The following is a 22,071-nucleotide window of genomic DNA, read 5'->3' on the forward strand; positions in this document are numbered from 1 at the left end:
AAAATAAATAATCCTAAAATATTATTTGAACATTGATTCGATAATAGAGCGAAATGAACTACGTCTCTCCCTGGCCACTTTAGGGAATTGGGTCTCTCACCCGAAAAGCCAATTATGGCCCCTTCATATAAATAAGTAATTTACTTGAAAGGGCTGGAAACTAGATCATAAGATGCCACAAATGAACCAGCTGGAGTAAGTATATGGAAGTACAGGTCAAAATTGGGGTGGAGAGATAGAGGAAGGAAAGAAAAAGATGTAAAATATCCAATCTGAAAAAGAGATAAAAATTATATCAGCTCTCAGGTCTGTGAGCAGAAGAAAGCTTATTAGGAAAAACAACCCTATGTTAATTCAAATATTTTGAAAATGTTTTAAAATTATCCAGTAATTCTAATTGGTTCCATTTGCTCATTGCTGGTATCCTGGCCACTCCACAATAAACATCCTGGCTGGACGGTGCTGAGATTCCCTAACTGAGCCATTAGCTTGGAAGGTTCTAAAAACGGGCTTATGCACCCCGAGTTCTGAAGGAAATCAGTATCCCCCAATTCACCTTAAAACTTGCAAACTATGAATCAATATTTAACTGCCTTCATATTGCAGGACACTCAATAGCAAAAATAAGAAACTCTGTTTTAAAAAAGGGCATGTGGCCTCCCTGGGTACTACTGTGGAAAGAAGCCCAAGAACACTATTGAATGGGAGACAGAACAAGCAGCAAAACAGCATGCAGACCATGCTCCAGGCTGCTGCTCAGTAAGCGCAGCAAGGCAGAATATGCACATTCATGCTTCCAGGCACGCGAAACATCTCAGAACATTCCAGAAAGGATGACCAGGCAGCATTAGCGGTGGTCACCTCTGGACCGCAGGGGTTGAGAAAATGAGCTGAACATCTAGCTGCTGGAGTTCATTCTAGCATGAGTTCATATCACTTTTATAATTAAAATATGCTTAGTTAATTCAAAGACAAAAATCACTGCTGGAGTTTATTTTAGCATGATTTCATATCACTTTTGTAATTAGAATAAACTTAGTTAATTCAAAGACAAAAAGCCCCCGAATTAAAACTCTGGGTGGCTCCTTAGCGCCCTGGGGCTGAGCTGAGTCTGTGTCCTTATGTGGCATGTAAAATGAGGGCTGGCTTACTGGCGTCCTTTCCTGACTGTCCAGCCATACAGAGGACACCTCACCCTCGCCTGCACCTCCACACTGCCCCCGCCGTAGGTATCCTCGTGCACACCCAGATGTGCCTGTCCCTTCCCAACCTCTCTGCAAATGGTGCTCAACATTCAAAACCAGGCCCAGATGCCCCACTTTGGTGAAGCACTGCTGATGCCTTACGCTCGGTGGTTCACTCAGTCCCTCTGCTCGACCCAACAGCATTTCTCTTCTATGAGGGCTCCAGATAAAATATAGGATGCCCAATCAAATCTGAATTGCAGGTAAACAAATCAATTTTCAGTATAACTATGTCCCAAATATTGCCTGAGACCTACTCATACCCTATGTTGGGTGCGAGCCCTGACGACACCATCTCTTAGCCAGGGGTGTGCACCCAGCGGGCAATTCCCGTGGAATACATTTATACAGGCCTCCATTCCTCAAGCCAGAGAGGGACTGAGCCGAGTCTCCAATGACACCCTCAGCACCCAATGGAGTACAGGGGGCTCCATAAATAGGTGTCACCTCATTTATGTTAAAGTGTGGAAACCCACTCAGCGGGAGCTGTTCTCCTGAAGCCTTATTTCCCGTACCCTTTACGGCTGGTTCTGAGCACTCACAGATCCGGCTGCTGACCACACTCAGCTGCTCCTCGTGGAATCCATAAAAGCCCGCAACTCAGTTTTTGAGAAAAACTCAGGGGAGACAGATACTGAAAAGTATTGCAGAGTGGGTTTTCCAGGCAATCACCCTGACCTGGTTTCGGCTCCTCAGGACGTGCCTCCCACACAGCAGTCGGTTGAGGTCAGGAGCACATCCCACGGTAGAGGTCACGACCTACATCCCAATGCCAGCCGCAGGTGGCAGCCAGTGAGAAGGCTGCGGGCCTCACTCCACTCCCCGTGGGCTCCCACCACGAATGAGCCGAGGGCAGCAGGGCTGTCCGTCTCGGATGCTAGGAGAGCCTCATGCTAAGAGAAATCCTCCACCGACCCCTGAGAAAACAGGAGGGAGCTATTAAGCTGAATCTTTTGTTACCTTCCCCGGTCTAGAGAGGGAGTAATAAACCTAAAACATCAGGCAAAGAGCCAGCTGTTATGGGTTGGGACCTGGGGAGGCAGACAATCCGGGGGAGTTTAGCATGCAGGGTGCTCATTTAGGGGTGCCCTTGGGATACACCTAGAGAGAGTGGGGACAGAAGTGGGACTGGGCAGAGGGAGCAGTGCAGCTGCAGGCCCACCTAAAGGCAGCCTCGGCAGACCCAACAGGCAGTCTTTGAGCTATAGCGGCCTTTCAGAGTTGCCCAGGTTGGAACAAGATGACCAGGGCTTTATATGCCCGCAGTGAGCGGTCAGGGACCCTGGGCTGCCTGGGGCCACTGAGGGGCTGACAGTGAAGGCCGAGCCGACAGCACTCCAGCAGGAAAAAGGGTGTGCTTGTGGCCGAACGTCTTCAACATGCTTCTCCAAAACACACAGACAACATATTCTTGAAAGGAAAGTGGGAGCTTAAGAGGGGCGGTGTAAATACAAATACTGAGAACATAAGAACACTTATTAATACATCCTTTTGCTCTTCTGTGTTCAGACATTAGGCCAACTACTGAATGCCCTAGATATTCCAGTTTAGTGCTGCAGCGCCACGAAACACAGAGAAACGAGTGTTCCCTGCTCTTACCCACTCCATCACCACAACCCTCCTTCCAGATTTGTCTGGGTTAGAAAAATGTTCTCCGTGACAGCTTTTAAAAAAAACATATAGCTGGCCTATAAAAAGAAAATGGATTCCTTTTACTACATTGCCAGCCAAGTATGCCAGATAGGAGAAGGATATGCTTCAAAATACTAAATTGCAGGACTTTTTCCTCAAAAGGCTTTCCTTCAAGTCAGAGAGCAACAAGATGCAATCATGGTCTAACGTAGCTTCTTCAGTGAGCACAGCACCGATGTTGCCAAGCAGACTGGTTTAATAATCTGTGGGGGAAGCACTGTGCTCTGGGGACCTGGGTTCCAATCCTGACTCACAACCGCTCTGCGGCTTTGGCACCTTATTTAACTTTGCCAAGCCTTAGTTTCCTCATCTGTAAAATGACTGAATAAAACCTATTGAACACGGCTGCTAAAATGTACTAATTATGCAGCAATGCTGTGAGTAGTAAGCTATCCTGATGTATAATTTTTTGCTGAAAGATTTGACAGAAGAAAGCAGGTAACACAAGGCCAGATGTTCAACAGACAATGAATGCATTTATTTCCACCACAAATCCAAGATCCATCCATTCATTCAACAAATGCTTACTGTGCCTCTACTGTACGAGAGAGTTGACATTCACCTATGAACAAACCAACAAAATATCCCTGCCCTCTTGGAGTTACATTCTGGTGGGGAGATTTATTTTCACAAAACCTTTCCAGGGCTTTCCCAAAATGGGTGGAAATGGAGGGAATCCAGAAAATACATTTTGCCAAATTTTTTAGCCAGCTCTCAAAAAAATGAAGAACCACCATAGCGTTGATCTTCATAAATTTTGTTTATGAATCCTTTATCTTCATCGACACAATCCAGAGGCCACAGTTCATTAAAAAGATAATATCAGAAACTCCAAAATTATTTCACTTATTTGTAAATATCTGTGGCTTATATCTGGTAATTCTGACTATATACTGAACGTCCAGTTTGAAGATATGTAACGCATGCTGTCCAGCACCCAGCCTGACAGCCCTCTCCCTGCCCTAAGACAAGCCTGCAGTGTTCACTCCTATGTTAATTAAAGAGAGTACCAGTAGCCAGAGGCAGGAGTGGGCCAATGGACAAATGCAGATGTCTCCCCTTTATAAGGCTCCCTGGGGGATACAGCCCACGATCACCCCCACACGGGTGAGAACAAACAAGCTGTAAAAGCCCATTTTGGGGTGGGATGGGAGGCCAGGCATGGGAGGCCAGACCGAGGAGAGACCTGATTTCGGTTGGCCTGGTAGCTGAAACACAATCAGTACAGAAGGAAGCCCAGCCAGCGCCTACTGCACACCCACATTTTGTATACGGGAAGAAAAGGGCATAGGTCACCAGAAAGTTCCAGGATACTCTCGGAACATCCAGCTGAGCCACACTGCCTTCCTCGGTGCTGAGCAGCCCCAGCCTGGCGAAGAGCTGCTCCCTCTGCCCTTTCTCTCCTTCCCGGACCACGCTGGTCAGACGCAGAGAATGCCATTCCCAGCGGTGCTTTCTGAGCAGCGACGCAACTCACAGCAGCAAAGAAACAAGAGGAAGAAGCCACATTCTCCACTTAGCAGCTTTTCATTTTCCTGTCACCTGGGAGACACCGTCCGGAGAGCACGCGGACCATTAGCGAGGGCGCGCAGTGCCTGGAGCATGTCCAGTCAATCCCACTCCCAGCAAGGAATCCGGGCCCAGGAGTCCTCCAGCTCGACCGCACACAGAATCTGCTGGGGGCTTAAAATTCCTGATGCCACCCTGGCCCGGTGGTTCAGCTGACTGGCTGGAGCGTCATCCAGTTCCCCAAAGGGTTGCGGGTTCGTTTCCCGGTCAGGGCATATACCTAGGTTATGGGTTCGATTCCTGGCCAGGGCATGTACGGAAGGCAACTGATCGATGTTTCTCTCTCACATCCATGTTTCTCTCTTTCTCTCTCTCTCTCCTCCTCCCTCCCTCTCTAGAAATCAGTGAAAGCATATCCTTGGGTGAGCATAAATAAATACATACAATACGATACAATACAGTTCCCGATGCCCTGCTGTCCACCACACCAGTTAAATCTGACTCTGTGGTGAGGAGCCATCAGTTGAGACATGAGACCAGTGTCCTAACCTCCTGGTTTCTCCACCTCCCCATGTTAAAAAATGAAACAGGTCCAAAGGGAATCACATATGCTAAGCCCCAGGTCAGCAAACCAAGACTTAATACCTAACCTACCTAAAGTGTCGGCATCTCCCAGGAATGGAGTCTTAAACCAGTCAATCTGGAGTTTCCTGGTCAACAGCAGTAAGGCAACCTGCCTGAGAGAACCCTGCCTGCCACCCTGGCCTCCAAGGACAGGTGACTGGTACCTGAAACACTGCCGTAGCTTCCTGGTCCCACCTGCTTCTGCCTGTAAAAGCCTCTATTGCATTTCGTGAAGCTCCTTGGACCTCCTTTCAATTTCCGAAACGGGATCCTGCCTGATTCATGAACTGGTAAATAAAGCCCAAGATCTTTAAATGTACTCAGTTGAAGTTTGCTTTTTAATACCCATTAAATGTCTCAGAGGGACTACCTGGGGCTCCTGCATAGTTAGATATGACAGCCAAAGCCCAAAAGAGAAAACAAGCCATGCCGTGGACCTGGGCTAAGTCGTGCGAGAGGGAAGGGCAAGCCCAAGCAGGCCACCAAGGCCACCGGCAAAGGAAGCAGGCAGCGTACACGGAGCCACGGTCCCACCCAGCCCACTCCGGTCAGCTGCACCCCACCTGGGTCCTCAGACACTTCAGTTAGGAACCATCTAGGAATCTGAGAGATTTCAGAGAAGGGATTATGCATACGAAAAAAAAAAACTTTTTAAAATGACTACCTGGCAACAAATGTAAAGGATCTGATGGTCGTTTCTCAAACTTCATGTACTTTACCTTGAATTGTTATCGTCTCAGGCCCGTGGTGCCTCTAAGGGACAGAAAGCGATGAGAATGCTGGCTGAGGCGAGGAACTAATCGAGCTGAATTTTAACAAAAGGTATGAGTTAACCCAGCCAGGAGCAAATAAGCTTTGACTTGTTCAGGTTTTCTAGTTTCTTGTTTAGGATTTATTCAAGAAGCCAGCAGTGAGGGGCTTTCTCTCTCACATCTTTGTCTTTTCAGGGCGGGCTACACCTCCCCCGTTTGCAGTCCCTCAGGCCCCTTGTCAGGGCCTTACCCTCCTGAGGCCCTTTGAAGAATGAACTGCTACTGCCCAGAGCAGTAATGCAGGGGCACTATACCATTAGCAGGTTCTTACACTCCAGAACTCACCCATCCCAGACTCCTTGAAATTGAATACGCTACCACAATTTACAGGCAGAAATAAAAGAAATAACCTTGTCACCGAGCCAGAAGGCCCTGAGGCAAGAAAGCCCTCTGGTATCACCAGGCTCTTTGCAATAAAGCAGAGGCAGGGCAAAACAGTCTGGCCTCATTTCTGCGGCTCAACTGACCAGTCTCTGCACAATGACGCAGGCCCCTCCTAGGACAGCCCGTGAGGGCGAGGGAGTCTCCGGTTGCACCCGGCATAATACTTACACCTCTAATTTGGACCTCATTTCAGAGGAGGAGGGGAGGAGGGGCGGGAGCCGGTGCATAAAGCAATGGCCCGCACTGTCTGGGGCCAGAGGCCTCCTCTAGAGATAACAAGATGACATCAAATGAGCAGTTCTACTTGTTTCACTCATCAACACTCAAGTGTCGATTAGTCATGCTTTTAATTCAGCCTCCATTCTCCGAAGACTGAGCCCCTTCACATTTGGTTTCGGGGCTCTGCTCTACTTGCATTTCCAAAGCTTGACAAACCCAGTCCAGCACCTGGAAGAGAAAGTTCTCCTACAGGAGTGCAAGGAAAGGAGACCCTTAAATCCCTGTAAGTCACACTGGCTATGCATGCGTCTAAAAAGAAACAAGTGGATAAAACCACATCCCACTGAAGCCACACAGAGAAAGCAAACTGCTGGCATCACTCTAGCAAAAGGCAATCTTAACAGGGAGCCACGATGATGTCCTTCTAGCCCCAACTCCCACCACAGGCTTCCGTAGTACAAGACCTGGTCCAACAGAGGCAAGGACTGTGCCTGACCTGTGCATCACTGTATCCCCAACATGCATCCCCAATGGCTTTTAAAGGTTTAAGGGGGGTAAGGGGGCATCTGCAAGGTAAAAACCATTTTCATAATGATAGCAGAATATTACCCACCTCTTTCACTCTCATACTCTCATGAGTGCACAGTGGACTTGTCCACAGGCTACCAGAGTGTGAGGACGAATCATTCTGAAGGCTAAGGGAACGTGTGCTTACGTCTTCCTATGTTTTAAATTTTTCTGTTTTAATTCTAATGTGGAAAATATATGTTGATATAACTCACAAAAGTAAAAGCTTTTGGGGGCCCTTAATAATTTTTAAAAGTATAGGGGTCCCCAAAACCAAACACTTTGTGAACTGCTGGTCTAGTACAAGGTCTGGTATATACCCAGCAACGTTTAAACACTTTTCAAATAATCAATCAATGGTCGGTCAATGGAACTCTTTCTATCAATAGACTAATGTCTGGTTAAAGGTCTGTTACAGATAAAAGATGGAAAGAAGAGGTTCCCAGGGGTCAGTTCACTTTCTCTCGGCTAAGAAAGAAAAGAAATGGATTTAAGGAAACCATCAAATGAGAAAGACCCAGGACCATCACCACAAGTCCATGACTCCACACCAGTCCCTCCCATGGTCTATCCAGAATGTTCTGGTGTGGCAAATACTACATTCTGGATTATTTAAAAATTGGCCAAAGACGGTATTACCCAGCCCATCCCCCAGCCACCCAGGAGTTGTCACCCATTCCTTCCCGCACCCTCCATCTTATCAGTCACTATTAACTCTTAAATATCTCTTGAAACCTTCGGGACTAAGCTTGGATGTCCTTCCTCCAGGCAGATTTCCTGGGCCCTTCTCCCTCGCCAAGTATAGAAGTTTTTCCCTTTTCTTCCAGAGCACTTCCCTCAGCCTCTAAATAAACACCCATCTGTGGGATTTTTGTGTCTGCCTCCTCAACTAGATCACAAGCTCCAGAAGAGCTGGAACGTCCTGGCTTCGCTCACCATAGTATCCCAAGCAACTGCCACAAGGGTCTGGGACAGAGCAGGAGTTTGAAAAATAATGAATGGATTATTTGTTGGCTTGGTGGGTAGGAGAGTGATGGGATTTGGGTGACTGGACAGGTGGCTGGTTGGCCGAGTAGGTTGGTAGTTGGGTGAGTGAGTGGGTGGGTGAGTGGGTGGAAAGGGGTGAGTGGGCAACGAAGATGGGTAGTGGGTGGAAAGATCACTGACTTGCTGCCTGAGTAGGTCAGCAGGAAAGTGGATCCACTCCAACTGCAATGTATTCGCTCAGGGCCCTGTCTGACCAGTTATATCTGATGACCTCCCAAATAGGCCTGGCAGCTATCTCACTCCCTGGCTTTCTAATACACAGATCTTATCGTGTTACACCCATTTATAAGATGGCTTCCATTACCTATAGAATCAGTTTAAAGTAAAATATTTTTAGAACAATGGATAGGAAGAAACAGTAATAAAATTCAAACCTCACAACTGGTCAAACCAGACAACCCCACAATCTGAATGTCGCACTTCTCCAGCCCCCACTCTCACGAGCCATCTGAAGTTTCAGCCATGAAACTAGTCTACAGCATGATTAGGGAGCTGCACCCTTTCTATACCTTTTCTGCTTAAAATGCTATTGCTCAACATGTCTGCCTGGCTGACTCATTCTGCAGAGCCCTGCCCTCAGTCGTGATATCCTCAGAAGTCCTCAGAAGGAGCTACTGTCAACACCTCCCCACCCCCACACATCGTGCCTGGGGTACACCATTATTACCTAGAGAGCCTGTGAGGGTCTCTGTTCCTGTTGCCCCACCAGATCATGAGCTACCAGAAAGCAGGGATGATGCCCTCATGCATCTCTAAGCAAAGAAAGGGCAAATTAAAAGCTGGGTGGCTGGACGGATGTCAAAGCCACCAGGAAAGCACCTGCTCTTCACCAAGCTAAGCCTCCTGGGGCTTCAAAGCTTAACTTCTGCCATCACACCTTGACTGTAGAATTCAACTCACACTGATCTTCCTTCCTTCAAACACCTCTGTACTTTATTACCTACACAGCAGAACCTAATACTTGGTGGACTAGTGGACTAGCGGACTTTGTCCACTCATTACTGAGTTATCATTACAATATTCATGTAAAATCCTATTGTAAAAATACAATAGTTACTACTGATTGTACCTACTCTGTGCAAATATTTTACAGCCACTAATTCCTTAAAACATCAAAATAACCTTATGAATGAGATATTATTATCTTCACTGTACAAATGAGGAAAGAAGAGATCAGAAGACTAAAGTCTCCTTTAGAAAACTATGCTGATAACTAGTGGCAATGCCAGAATAAAAAATTTTAAAAAAGGCAATTTCTCATTTCTCATGTGCAGAAAGCACTTAATGTCTACTGGATGGACGGATGAATAAATGAGTAAGAAATGACAAATCAATAACTACAAGCGTGCCTCAAAGGCTAAGGAAGATGGTACAGAAAATAAATCAGATTTATCCAGGACCAATTAGCAATAGCTACCTCCCAAAAGTCAGAGAAGAATAAAAGGAAATAGTGAAAAGGTGGCAAAAGCAGAAACAACCACAAAATCCTCCGACTCCTCAAAATTCGGAAAGGGATTCTAGCCAAGAGCAAATTAAAGACAATCAAATCAGTTCCATGAGGAATTCCGTTTCAGGAAAGGAAGACTAGATTCCTTCCACCAATTCTTTAACTCATTTATCAGTCATCAGAAAGAGCAGAAAGTCAGCAAACTATTTGTTAGTAGAAAGTGCAGGCTAAGTTATCACTGAAGATCAGGTTGCCCTGAAGAAAAGCCTGCCTCTGGAGGGTTCTGACCTTCCCTTCTTCCCATCTTCATCCTTCCTACGCTGGTCCGCTGACCACCACACACTGAATATCGGCCCCCATCTCCCCATCTCACCTTCAGTAGCTGTCCACTGCCAACAGAATAAAGGCTGTTGATCTCAGGGCTACAAGGATCTTACAGGTCACTTAAGTGCAAGCTCTTTAAACCTGACATTCTAGCCTAGTGATCAGCTCAGGGAAAACAAACCAAAAAAAACAGCACAGCCAAGGTGGCATCACACCTGCCTCCTCAACAGAATGGCTCCCTGCCTTCTCCCACAGGTCCTCTACTCAGCCTTTCAGCTGTAAATCAGCTGGTCACTCACTCACTACCCTGAGCTTCCTAAGGACAGACACCATGCCAACTGGTGTCCCCAATGCCTAACATGACGGTTGGCTCTTTGTAGGTGGCTAATCAATGCTTGCAGAGTGAATGATCATATGAATGACTGATCAGGATCACATGCATTCCATGCCTCTTGTCAAACCACCCACTTCTATTCTTGCCCACTTAGAGTCCATTCTCTACCAATAGCGCAAGTGACCTTTGGACAATGATAGACAGATCAGGTCACTCCCCTTCTCTTAACCTTCCAATGGCCCTAACCACACTTAGAATAAAGCCTGAGACCTTACCATGGCTTACGGGATCCTACATGATCCACCATACTTCCCTTCCCCCACTGCACTCAACTGACTCTAAACTCAAACCTTTTCTGCCTCATTGAGGATTAAAGGTCCCACATGCCCTTTTCATCTAACCTGTGGAACCAAAGAACCCAACCAAGGTGTTCATAGCTCTAAGTGCCTAGAGGACACCAGGGCCCTAATTCCTAAGTCTCTGGACTGAACAGAGCTATCATGGAGGAAGTGTTATCTGTTCTTACCCTTAACACCTTAGCAGTGTAGGCAAAGCTCCCTAGGAGCAAGAGAAGCTTGGTTAAGAAGGAAATGCTTTACGAGACAACTAAATACATTGCATGACCTTGGACTGTATCTTGGGCCAGAAGAAAAGACATTATTAAGGCAATTTGAGAAATCTGAATAAATCAGATCAGCGAATAGTACTGTATCGATGTTACTTTCCTGATTCTTAATTATACTAGTTATATAAGCTTATGATACCTAGAGAAGTTGGATGAAAGATACATGAAAACTATGCACTATTTTGCAACTTTTTGTAAATATTTCAAAGTGAAAATTATAAAAAAGAATAAAAGAGAAGTGCCTTAATCAGCTAATCATATCTGAGCCGCAGCCCAGGACCACTGACATTTTTCTTACAATTGCCCTTCTATTGATCAAGCAGAGACAGCTCACACAACAACATCTAACTTGAGGAAAGGAAAGAGAACAGACCAAAATCTACTTTTAAGAGCTTCGTCTCTGCAACTTTTTTCACTTTTGAGCCAGTCTCCATCACCTTGAGTCATTTTATCTGGAAAACTCCCTGGAGAACTTTTAAGTCCCACTCGGAGAGAGCTGCAAAGTGATTTACCTGTGCCCAAAGCAGAATTTCCAAGCAGAACCACTGTGATGGCTTAGACCCTGTTAACAGAAGCCTGAAAATAAGAATCAGCAGATGCAACCAGGTGACAGAACATGAGGCCACAAGAGCTCAAGAAAGCAAGCTCGTGAGAGAGAACATCCATGGTGGGTTCAGGATCCTAGACTCTTCAAAGGTTAAAATTCTCATTCAAAGCTTTTCCTCTTGGGATCCTGAGCCCCCACCCTTTACCCCCAAGAGGAAAGAGAATTGATTCACCCTAATGACAACCTAATTTCCGAGTTCTCTCACGTAACAAAAGCCAATTTTACCAACTTCTGCTCTGGATAATAACTTCACTACATTAGTGTTTTTCAAACTACAGATCATAAAATCAATTCAGTGGGTAAAACCATCTTTTCTTTTTTAATGAAATGGCAGAGTAGGAAATATCAGCGTGCACTGAGCTAATGCACATCTTACTGTGGGTCATGTTTGAAGTACACAGTCCTGTACAATCATCATCAGCCCTTCAAATCACAGACAGCCTTCATTTTAAATAATATGAAAATCCTCTCTTACTAAAAGTCAGAGGGAAAAAAATGTTTTAAATTAATCATATATTCACGATAACTTTTATTAAAATGTGCTCTCCATGGGGGAAAAATTCTCTTGCAAACGAAAGTCAAAAGCTTCCTACAAAGTGTCTCCCCCAAGATATGTATTAATTACAAAGAGGAAAAATGTATAGCATTACAGAAGAGAAACCCAGCAGATACCACCTTAACCAAGTCATCAAGTTCAACATCACCAGTAATAAGACATATTGATGTCCTATAACCCCTGAAATGATATCAGGGAAAGAGCACAATACGACTTACGTGGTATTCTTGCCAAAATTGCATAACTTCAATTTAATCATGATACATCATCAGAGAAACCCAAACTGAGGGCCATTCTACAAAATGAATTAAGTTAGATAATGATGACATAAGATCTACCAAAGTTTCTAGTAAGTGATTGAGTGGCTAGAAATAGTCATTGATGACAAAAGTTACTTATCAACACCATCGCAGTGAAAACTCAAACTTCCTCAATTGCCTCTAAGTCGACTGGCATTCCCCTGAGACTGAGAAACTGTCCCAGAGCAGAAGAGATTCAAGGGACCTGGCTACCACACGCAATGTGGAACCCTGGGCTAATCCTGGAACATTAGAGGAAAAGCTATAGTTTAGTTAACAGGGAGGCACTCATGTTAATTCCTGGTTGTGCTAACCCTACCATGTTACTATTAGGGGAGGCTGGGTGAAGCACGCATGGGAACTTAACTGTAAATCTAAAATTACTTCAAGATTAAAGTTTTTAGAAAAGCTTTTTCTGAAGAAAGAAACAAGAATGTTCTGTCCCATAAACTATGTATCATTTAAACACAGTAAGAGAGGTGCGCCTCCCATTCTCTAACCCTACACATTATGAGCACTGGATGTGTAATTTACTTATTATTAACTTAATACGCAGGGAAGGGGTGAAGCTGTGAAGCTCTTCCTCAGCTCTCTTCCACCTCCCCCATCCTCCGAATACCCAAAAGGCAGATCACCAAGATGCCCTTTTCCCCCTCAGAAGGCTCAATGCGAGACATCCTATAGGAAAAGAAACTGAGCCTTAAAGAGTAAAATCAACTTGCCCAGGCCACTCAGCCAGCCTCCTGAAGAGCTCCGTCTTCACCCAGGTTATGCAGTTCTGCTGTCCCCTCTGTCCCCTTTGTGTCCCCTCGCCCTTCCCTCTTTCTTTACCATAGTCTTCCTCGGAAACAACGATCATTCCCACATCTACCTTCATGTTCAAGTGACCCACCTCCAAATGTGCATCCGCACAGCCGATAACTCACCTGAGCTCTTACCTCCTGGATGCCCCACCAGCACCTGAGCCAACTCAACTGACTACCACAGCCCTCCACTCTGGCCCGCGCGTCCCTGGCATCCCGACTTTCTGAGAAAAGTCATCCTTCCACTCACTATGGCCCCAAAGCATCCATCAGCTTTGACTCTTCACCTCTCTATGTCTTGCTGACTGGGCTTCAGAATGTCTTCTGCAGACACAAAAACCAGGATATAAAAAAGTGTACACATTATGTCCCTACACAAACCAAGGAAAAGAGACTGGATTCAAATGCACCAAGACTTTGCAAGGAACTATCTCTGGAAGGGGGAATTATGAGTGACTGCGATCTGATTTCTTTACTACACTTCTGCATAGCACACATTTTTTCATGAGCATACGTTACTTTCACAATCACAAAATACTGTACAGTGAAAGCTTCCTCCGGCCTTGATTTGTTGGTTTCACCCCCTGACCATGCCCCTTCCTACTATAATTCCGACCTGGTCCAGAACCACACTGTCACGGGTCATGTTTCAGTTCTCTTTATGGTCTTCCTGCCTGGCCTCTTAGGCCTCCGGGTCTTACATCACACAATGTGGCAGGAAAGTCAATGGGATACTGGTGCATAAAAGGCACTTAGCACAGGGCTTGGCGAATAGCAAATAAATGTTCATTATTGCTGTTAGATGCAACTGCTATTAGATGAAACTTCTGAAAACACTAGCTGGCAAATGACAACCCTATTTTGAAACCATCAGGAGCTCCCAGTGCCTAATAATAATTGTCAGTATTTATAGAGCCCTTACTTTTGGGCCCAGCACTATTAGCAAGCATTTCCTCATTCAATCACCATCTCAGCCCCATGAGGTGGGTTCTGTGAGATCTCCACGTTACAGATGAAGAAACCGAGGCACAGAGAACGGAGCTAGGATGTGGCAGTTCGGTCTTTATTGTCCAACAGAACTTTCCATGATGATGGACACTTTCTATATCTGCATGATACAATGCGTGGCTATTGAGCATTAGAAATGTGACTAGTGCAACTGGGTAACTAAATTTTTACTTTAATTCATGTTCATTTAAATGGGTGCGTGCAGCCAATGGCTACCACACTAGCCAGGATGGACTAGAATATAAAAGCACAAACTCCCAAGCTTAACAAATAAAAGTCCTCACAACACCCTACCTACTTACCTCTTAACTAATTCTTACAAAAAGCTGCAGTAAGTCTAAAAGCCCTGGTATCTGCACTCATTCCTGCCTCCAGCCAGCCCCTGCCCTCCTCTCATCCAAGTCCTCTGTATATGGGGGGCCTTTAGAAGTTAGAGTAAGAGGACTTGGGTTCAAACCCAACTCCACAGAGACCTGGCTGTGGGACTTGGGGCAGCATGTTTTAGCCTCTACGACCTTACGGGGACCCATGAACCAAAAGTTCTCCGGTTAGATTCCTGGTCAGGACACTTACTTGCCTGGCTGGTAGACTAGATACCCAGTAGGGGGCATGCAAGAGGCAGCCAATGGATGGTTCTCTCTCATGGATGTTTCTCTCTATCCCTCTCCCTTCCTCTCTAAAATCAATAAAAACATTTTTTTTAAAAAAGAAAATGTTTTAAATAAATAAATAAATAAATAAATATCTGCTGGTAATACACCTTCAGGGCTCAATTCAAACCCTTATCAAAGAGGCCGGTGGAAGCCTAGAGATGTCCCCCCCCCCCCCACCCAAGCTCCATCTCAGCTGCACACAGATCCTGCAGTTATTCTTGTACATTGTATGTCTGCACCTTCCCTGCCACTAGCCTAGCAATCCCTTGAGGCCAAGGATTTCTGTCATCAGTGATCCTCCAGGCAACAAGTCACCAAAGGCCTCCAGAGGGAACAGGAGCCAGCTCAGCCAGTATTACTGTCTGAGGGGTCTCTGATCCGCTCTTTCAAATGGGGATAAAAAGCCCTCACTCAGTCAGTCAGCTGGTGGGAGGAGGGAACGAAGCTGCCAATGTAAAGAAATGAGCACGGTGCCGGGGGCCGGCAGCACCTCAACAGGCGGCTCCCATCCAGAGTGCGAGTGACGTCTGCAGTCACCATCACAGACCCAAGCGGCAGACCATGAGCCGTTTCTGCTGACACCACCTGCTCTCAAAATGGGGAGACTTCAGTACACCCTGAGGATACCACTCCCAGTCAAAATACCTCTGGCGTTTTTCTTCTCTTTTTAATCTGGCAGACAGGACACTGAATTCCACCTGAGAGGCTAGTCGGGAAGAGGTGAGAAGAGTCAGAAAAAGGAAGAAAGGGGTAGACTTGCCTCACAGATAAGAAAGCACATTATAAAGCTGTCACCTGGCCCCTAGCCAGCACTCCATAGATACATAGATAGATAGATGATAGATGATAGATAGATAGTTGATGATAGATAGATAGATAGATAGATAGATAGATAGATAGATAGATAGATAGATAGATGATAGATAGATGATAGATAGATAGATAGATAGATAGATAGATAGATAGATAGATAGATAGATGATAGATAGATATGTTTATTTTTTAGTAAAACATTTTTAAATACTTGTTACTGATTACATTGTAGAAACAGTAATAACAATAACCGATCATTAGAGAGCCCTTGCTAGACATCAGTGTACGGAGAGCTTTATCTGCATGTATTACCTCATCTGAATCTCACCATAGTGTTTTTCACACTGCCATCTGCAACCCCTCAGTGGATCTTGGAGTCAATTTAGTAGATCTAGAAACAGCATATTTTTAAATGAGACAGAACAGAATAGGAAAGAATAGAAAATATAAGAGTAAACTGCAGGAAACACCCCAAGAATCTTTTACATTACCTATAGTCTCAATTTCAAATTTTTCTTACTGTGAGTCACAGTAAAAACTATTTGAAAAAAGACCTCTTCTCACAATTTATAAAGTATACACAATTATTATCACCATTTTACAGATGCAAAAACTGAGGCTTACAACAATTAAGGTCCTTGCTCAACTGGACCCAGTTCATAAATGAGAGCCAAAACTGGAACCCAGGCAGGCTGCACTCAGGTCCTGACCCTGTGAACACCGGCAGATCAGTGGGACAGGACACATGGCCCTGAAGAATCATCTAGCGCTGCCATGGAAAAACAGGAGCAAGTGAAACCCACAGGAAGTGGGCAAATTAGTTACCAAATTATTACTTCGTTGTCTCTTCAGAGGGAAACAAATTATATCTTGTAAAATTGTAAAAAATGCCCAGTAAGAAAACTAGGTACAAGAACAATGGAAGAAATCAAAAGGAAAAGGTACACAGATGATACATAAATGTGAAACTTCTGCCCATAAAGGATATGAGTGATTACATTTCTGCTAATGGTTGACTCATTTTATAAAGCAGAGCTGCGTTGCCCTGGCAGGTGTTGTTCAGTGGTTAGAGCGGCAGCCCGACCACTGAAGGGTCACAGGTTCGATTCCAGGTCAAGGGAACGTAGCTGGGTTGCAGGTTTGATCCCCGGCCCCATCAGGGCACATGCAGGAGGCAACTAATTGATGTGTCTCTCACATTGATGTCTCCCTCTCTCTCTTTCTTCCCCCCATTCCTTTCCATTCCCTCTAAAAAAATCAATGGAAAAAATATCCTTGGGTGAGAATTAACAAACACACAAACTGTAATCTATGTGCAAAGACTTCCAAATGTCAATCCTCGGATCACCTGAAACCTAAACCCATGTGCCTGTCTATGAAGACCAGCAGAGAGATGGATGTGCTTACCGCGCTCCAGATGACAAACAGGGTCGACACGTGGGCAGCCCTCACTCTGTGCTGGATGCTGTACTTGTCCTTGACACTTTCTGTATCTCACATAACGCCACATATCCAAGAGAGAACATGCCAACCTCACTGTCCACCTTCCCAAACCTCTTCCGCTTCCCTGATCATCAAACCTCAGTTAATGACTATGCCCTTCCCTTTTCCCCTCCTTCCCATCCAGTAAGTGTCCTGGTGTATCTACCCAGCCTTCCCATATCCACCTCTGGCCTGGAACCACTGCTTCCTTACCTTTTGCCCCAACCATGATGTCACCACCAGACATTGTGTTCTCTCCTGAGAACACAATATCATCACTTCAATCTACCTCCTCAAAGCACATGACTTTTGGACATGTTCCCTGCCATTCCTCTATAAACCTGGCCCAGGCCTACAAAAGCAAGCCTCTGCACTTGCAAGCACCCCTCCCAGCCTCCCCTCACCAGAGTAGGCTCCAAGAAGACACTGGTCAGGTCTCCTGCATCCTGTCCCCCAGACAGCACCCAGCACAATGCTGTGCATTTGGTAGGGGCTTAATAAATGCTTCCTAAATTTACTCGAACCAATCTTCTAGCAGGTGCTCATATTATTCCCAAGAAGGGAAGGAACTTCCATATAGTACATGTAAATCCAGAACAAAGAAAACAATTTTAAATCTTCTAAATGCCTTTGGAGTCTGTTTGTCTTGTATGACTGAATATATATAGAAATATACATATTCTCTTAGAATTTACAGAAAGGTAAATCTCCTTCCCTAAAAAGCTTAGAAATAACTTGAAAATCACAAAAGTACTGTTTCCCCCTAGTTACAAACCATAATAAAAAGTCCCTATTTATCAATAGAAAAAGAGATCCAGATGAGTCAAAGAAGGTTCTTGCAATCTCCTCCTGATGTTATGATCTGACGGCCCAATCATCTGTCAGAACTACCAAGCAATGACCTCCACAAACAGATATGATGAAAGAGGAAAGACCACATGGTAAGTCAAACATCCAACAACTTGACTGAGAGCCAATATAAACAAATGGCTTTGTGTGAACTGTGCCTATGGACTCGGAGGAAACAACGATCTGGGCCTACTTCATTCTTTAAAGTTAAGACAATTTAAAAGTAACTCTTCCAACGCATCTTTCTAAACTGATTATAAAGAGGCCATTGAAAAGGGAATATTTGTCAGTCAACTAAGAGTCAAGTCATTCTGAAAAATATTACTTTGTAGAAATACAGAAGGTGAGTTCCAACTGTGTTTGTAACTCCCCCCCTGTTGATGTCAGCCTTCTTCAGCACCTGCACTTAAGTGTCCTTGGTTTTTCGTGGGTGTGTGTTTTCCTCCAGGACTCAAAACTTTGTTAAAGTTGTCTTAGCCACTCTTTAATCTTAAGTTAAGAACTGTAAATGACTGATTAGAAGTTAGGGTTCATATTCAGGGAATCGAAATCACTTCTTCTTAAGAGATTAAAAAAAAAAAAAAAAGTATCACTGTTCGTACTTAAAGTTTAACTTCTGCGTTGGCACAACTGAGGAGCGTTCACCTGACAGCCCGTGGCGCCCCGTGACCACTCTCACGCGCCCTGAGGGATCTTACACCTTCATGAAAGTGATCCCTTGATTTTTTTTAAGGGGAGCAAATGGGGAAGAGTTCATAGGAATCTTCTCCGTGGCCTCGTGAACTCTCCACCCCCGGGGCCTCCTGCAGCGCAGCGTGAAAGGGACAGCGAAGCATAGTGTGCCCCACGCCCCCAGAGGCCACCAGCAGGGCCCCGCGGGCCGGAGGCCAGCCCGTGCCACCCAAGTCCAGGCTGGCCACGGTGGGGGCTGAAGACCAACTTCCTCCAGGGAGGGGGTCCTCGGGGGAGCCGCCTGCGCCGCCCCCCACTCACCTGCGGTTCATGGGCCGGACCCTCACGGCCACCTTGACCGATGCCATTGCTCATCCCGGCCCAGCCCGCGCGGGGTCACACCTGCTCCGCGCCCCGCGGCCGCCGGGGACTCTCGCGACTCGGGCGCCGCTCCCGCCCACTTCCCCCTGCGCCCCCGCCCCCGGCTCCCGGCCGGACCTAGCGCCCCGCGGTGGCCCCACCTGCGAGCCACTGAGCATGCCCAGAGCGGCTCCGACCCGCGTGATCCGTGCGCGGGGCTGGGCAGCGGCCCGGTGGCGCCGAGGGGCGGGACCGCGGGGCCTGCGCGCCGCCAGCTAAGGTCGCGGAGTCGGGACGGTCCTGCGCCTGACGGTGGCCTGGAGCGCGACCCGGGCAGAGTGATTCCAGGAAAACTGCAACCCCAGCCGTTTCTCATGAAACACTGGGGAGAGGGAGGAGCAGGAGGTGGTCGCAGTCATTTAGGGCCAGAGCCAGGACCACAGATTCCTAAGGACAGCGTTTCAGCCTTAAACGGGGACCTGGCTGTGCCCCGCAGCGCGGGAGCTGCCGAGTCCCCGTGGGAGCGGGAAACCGAGGCGCGGGGGTTAGCGCGCCTTGTTAGTGGGGAACTCCCCGGGCCTTCTCTGCTGCTCAAAGGCTGCCCAAGCGTGTGTTTTGGACCCCAAGATTCAGGGATACCGGGAAATGAAAATTTAAAAAGGTATTAGATGTTTTTAATGCCTGCGAAAATAGCTATTTTGGCTGAAATCAGATCTTAATTGGGATTTCTTACACTTATTTACAGTTTAGTAGTTTAGTTTTCATCATAAGGGATTGAAGAGAGTGGATGACCCTCTAGGTTAGGGCCTCTAGTAGAAGTGAGGTCCTACCCAGCCTCTTTTAGTGAGCCCCCACCCCCACCCCTACTTCCCCAGGATGCAAATTCATTCATTCAGCCAGCCAGCCAGCCATGCATGCATTTGTTCACACGCACCCAAGAGCCCACCTATGAGCCACAGGGTTACCTGCAGCCCATGTGGAACCAAGGCATCAGCTCTGCCTTCCTCCTGTGCCCTACGCTGGGAGGCTCAGCGCAGCAGCCCACCCCACCCCCACCTGAATCTCGCACAGCTCCACCGATGCAGCTGACAGATGGGGACTGGCAGGTCCGCTGAATACAGTGCTCAGCCCTCACCACCCGCTTTGGCCCCCAAGTCCCTAATGAGGCCACAAAGGGATGCTCTGCCCTCACCCATCCCTCTCCCCACCTGTATCTCACACCCCAGGACACCCAGAGCTGGCTGGCCGGCTGCGGCCCTAGTTCAAATGAAAGGGGCAGGGCCGGGTAAGAGGGGCTGCTCCTCCAGGAAGCCAACCTATTAATAGAAGCCAGAAGAAATGCAGGCTGGGCTCCAGGGTTTGAGCCCCAGCTCCACTAGCTTTGGGAGTCCTGCAGTCTGAGGCTTTTGCCTTTACTGCAAATCAGCAGCAACTCCATGGAGTTGGTTAATGCACTGAGGTGATGCAGCAACTCCATGGAGTTGGTTAATGCACTGAGGTGATGCCTGAAAACATGTGACCCACTCAAACCCCCCAAATCACTGTATCATCAGCTTCCCTAGAGCCCCGCGGCTAGCCCAGGGTCGGCGTCCCTTGGGTTCCCAGCGCTCTGAAAATTCCGAGTACTGTTCCCTGCCCGGGGCGCGGCGCTGGGTGCGGATTTGAGCACCGGGCTGCGGTAAAACCAGGAGCGCCGGATCCTGGAGCGCCCCGAGCATGCGCGGTAGCCGCCGGCTGGCTGGGAGCCGGGGAAGGGGCGGGCACAGCGCCTTCGCAGCCCCGGGCAGGGGCGGGCCCGACCTAGATGGGAGCCGCGTGGGGACAAACCGCGTGGGCCGCCCTCCAGGCCCGGCGTGACCCGGCACCCCAGCGAGCCACCCGCGTGGGTCGGGGGCCTCAGCGCACGGAACCCCCGAGAGCCCCGCACCCGGCAGAACTAGCCCGATTCTAAACGACAGCGAGTCAGCCGCAGGCGCCCCAGTTTTCCCGCTGCAGCTTCTGGGGCTGGGGCTTTCGCGGTCGTGGGTGGGAGAGAGCACTCTCCAGCAGCCCGTCGGTGTGTGCCCAGCAGCCCGCGCGTGCCTATAAACGCCCTGCCCTTTGCCATCTGGCACACAGACCCTCGCAGACCCGCAGGCAAGGGAACCCCGACGGCGCCCACGGGGCTTTTGCACGGAGCTGGCTGCAGGGCTCCGGGTCCCCGGGGGCGTGGGGCACCCTTAGCCGGGGCGTGTTGCTGAAGGGGAGCGAAAGACGGTTTTGAAACGGAAGATGAATGACACGAAGCGGGGTTGGCTCATCTTCTGAGACTTGAACGTGCACCCTTTCCAGTGCTTTGCAGACCGTAACTTGCAGGAATCGCCTCGGGCCTCGTGGAGCTGCAGGTTGCGCTCTGGAGGTGCGCGGGGAGAGGCCGAGGGTCCCCTGCCACCCGCGCTGACCCAAGCGAGGGGCTGGCTTCTCCAACCGGTGCGGGAGCTTGGAAGCGCTAACAGCGAGAAGCACTCGTGGGTCTCAATCCAGAGTCCAAAGGGCCAGTGAACAGAATTCAGGAGTCTTACCAGCTGTGTACCCTGACCCAGGAGCCCAAAATTTAGCGGCTTGGAACAAGACCCTTTTATTATTTCTCACTGTTACGTGGGTTGCTGGTCTCCCCTGTACTAACCACTTCTGGGCGGGGCAGAGGGCTGGAGGCTGGGCTCAGCTGGGGTGACTGGGAAGCCTGTGCCCCTTTCTTTCAGCATAGCCTTCTGGGGGGACATGCCCACGGGCCAACGGCAGCAAGCCTAGCGTCGGTGTGGGGGGTGTCACCCACTGGGAGGGGGGACTCATGGGAGCCACTAAAGTTACAAATTTATCAGAAGGTGCATAAACTTGGATGGGGAAAAAAAAAATGTTTTTCTGTAATAGCCTCTAAGTAAAATGTATTAGTTTTAATACCAGAGATTGTGACACCTGTAAATATCACAGATAGTCTTCTGTTAAGTTAGAATTGCTGCATTTTTCTGAAACCACATGTTATTCGATCACAAATTTATTTTTCTTATATCTTGATGATTGTATTTCGTTATAATTTTCTTTTTAATCTTATGGATTTTATTTTATACATTTAAAAATGTTATCCTGAATAGGTTGCTTCCA

The 22,071-nt window shown here is 47.4% G+C and overlaps 1 protein-coding gene across 2 annotated transcripts in view; it reads right to left on the reverse strand.

Moving 5' to 3' along the window:
• Positions 1 to 18,986, reverse strand: part of KIF16B (kinesin family member 16B) — a 197,053-nt gene extending 178,067 nt beyond the window's left edge. For both annotated transcript variants that reach the window (XM_087818884.1, XM_087818883.1), the window contains exon 1: positions 18,892 to 18,986. In XM_087818884.1, the coding sequence (XP_087675010.1) occupies positions 18,892 to 18,938 (47 nt within the window). In that variant the 5' untranslated portion in view covers positions 18,939 to 18,986. The remainder of the gene's footprint in view (positions 1 to 18,891) is intronic.
• Positions 18,987 to 22,071: the final 3,085 nt, after the last annotated feature.

This window comes from Miniopterus natalensis, chromosome 7 (genome assembly GCF_054644295.1).
Source record: "Miniopterus natalensis isolate mMinNat1 chromosome 7, mMinNat1.hap1, whole genome shotgun sequence".
Lineage (NCBI taxonomy): Eukaryota > Metazoa > Chordata > Mammalia > Chiroptera > Miniopteridae > Miniopterus > Miniopterus natalensis.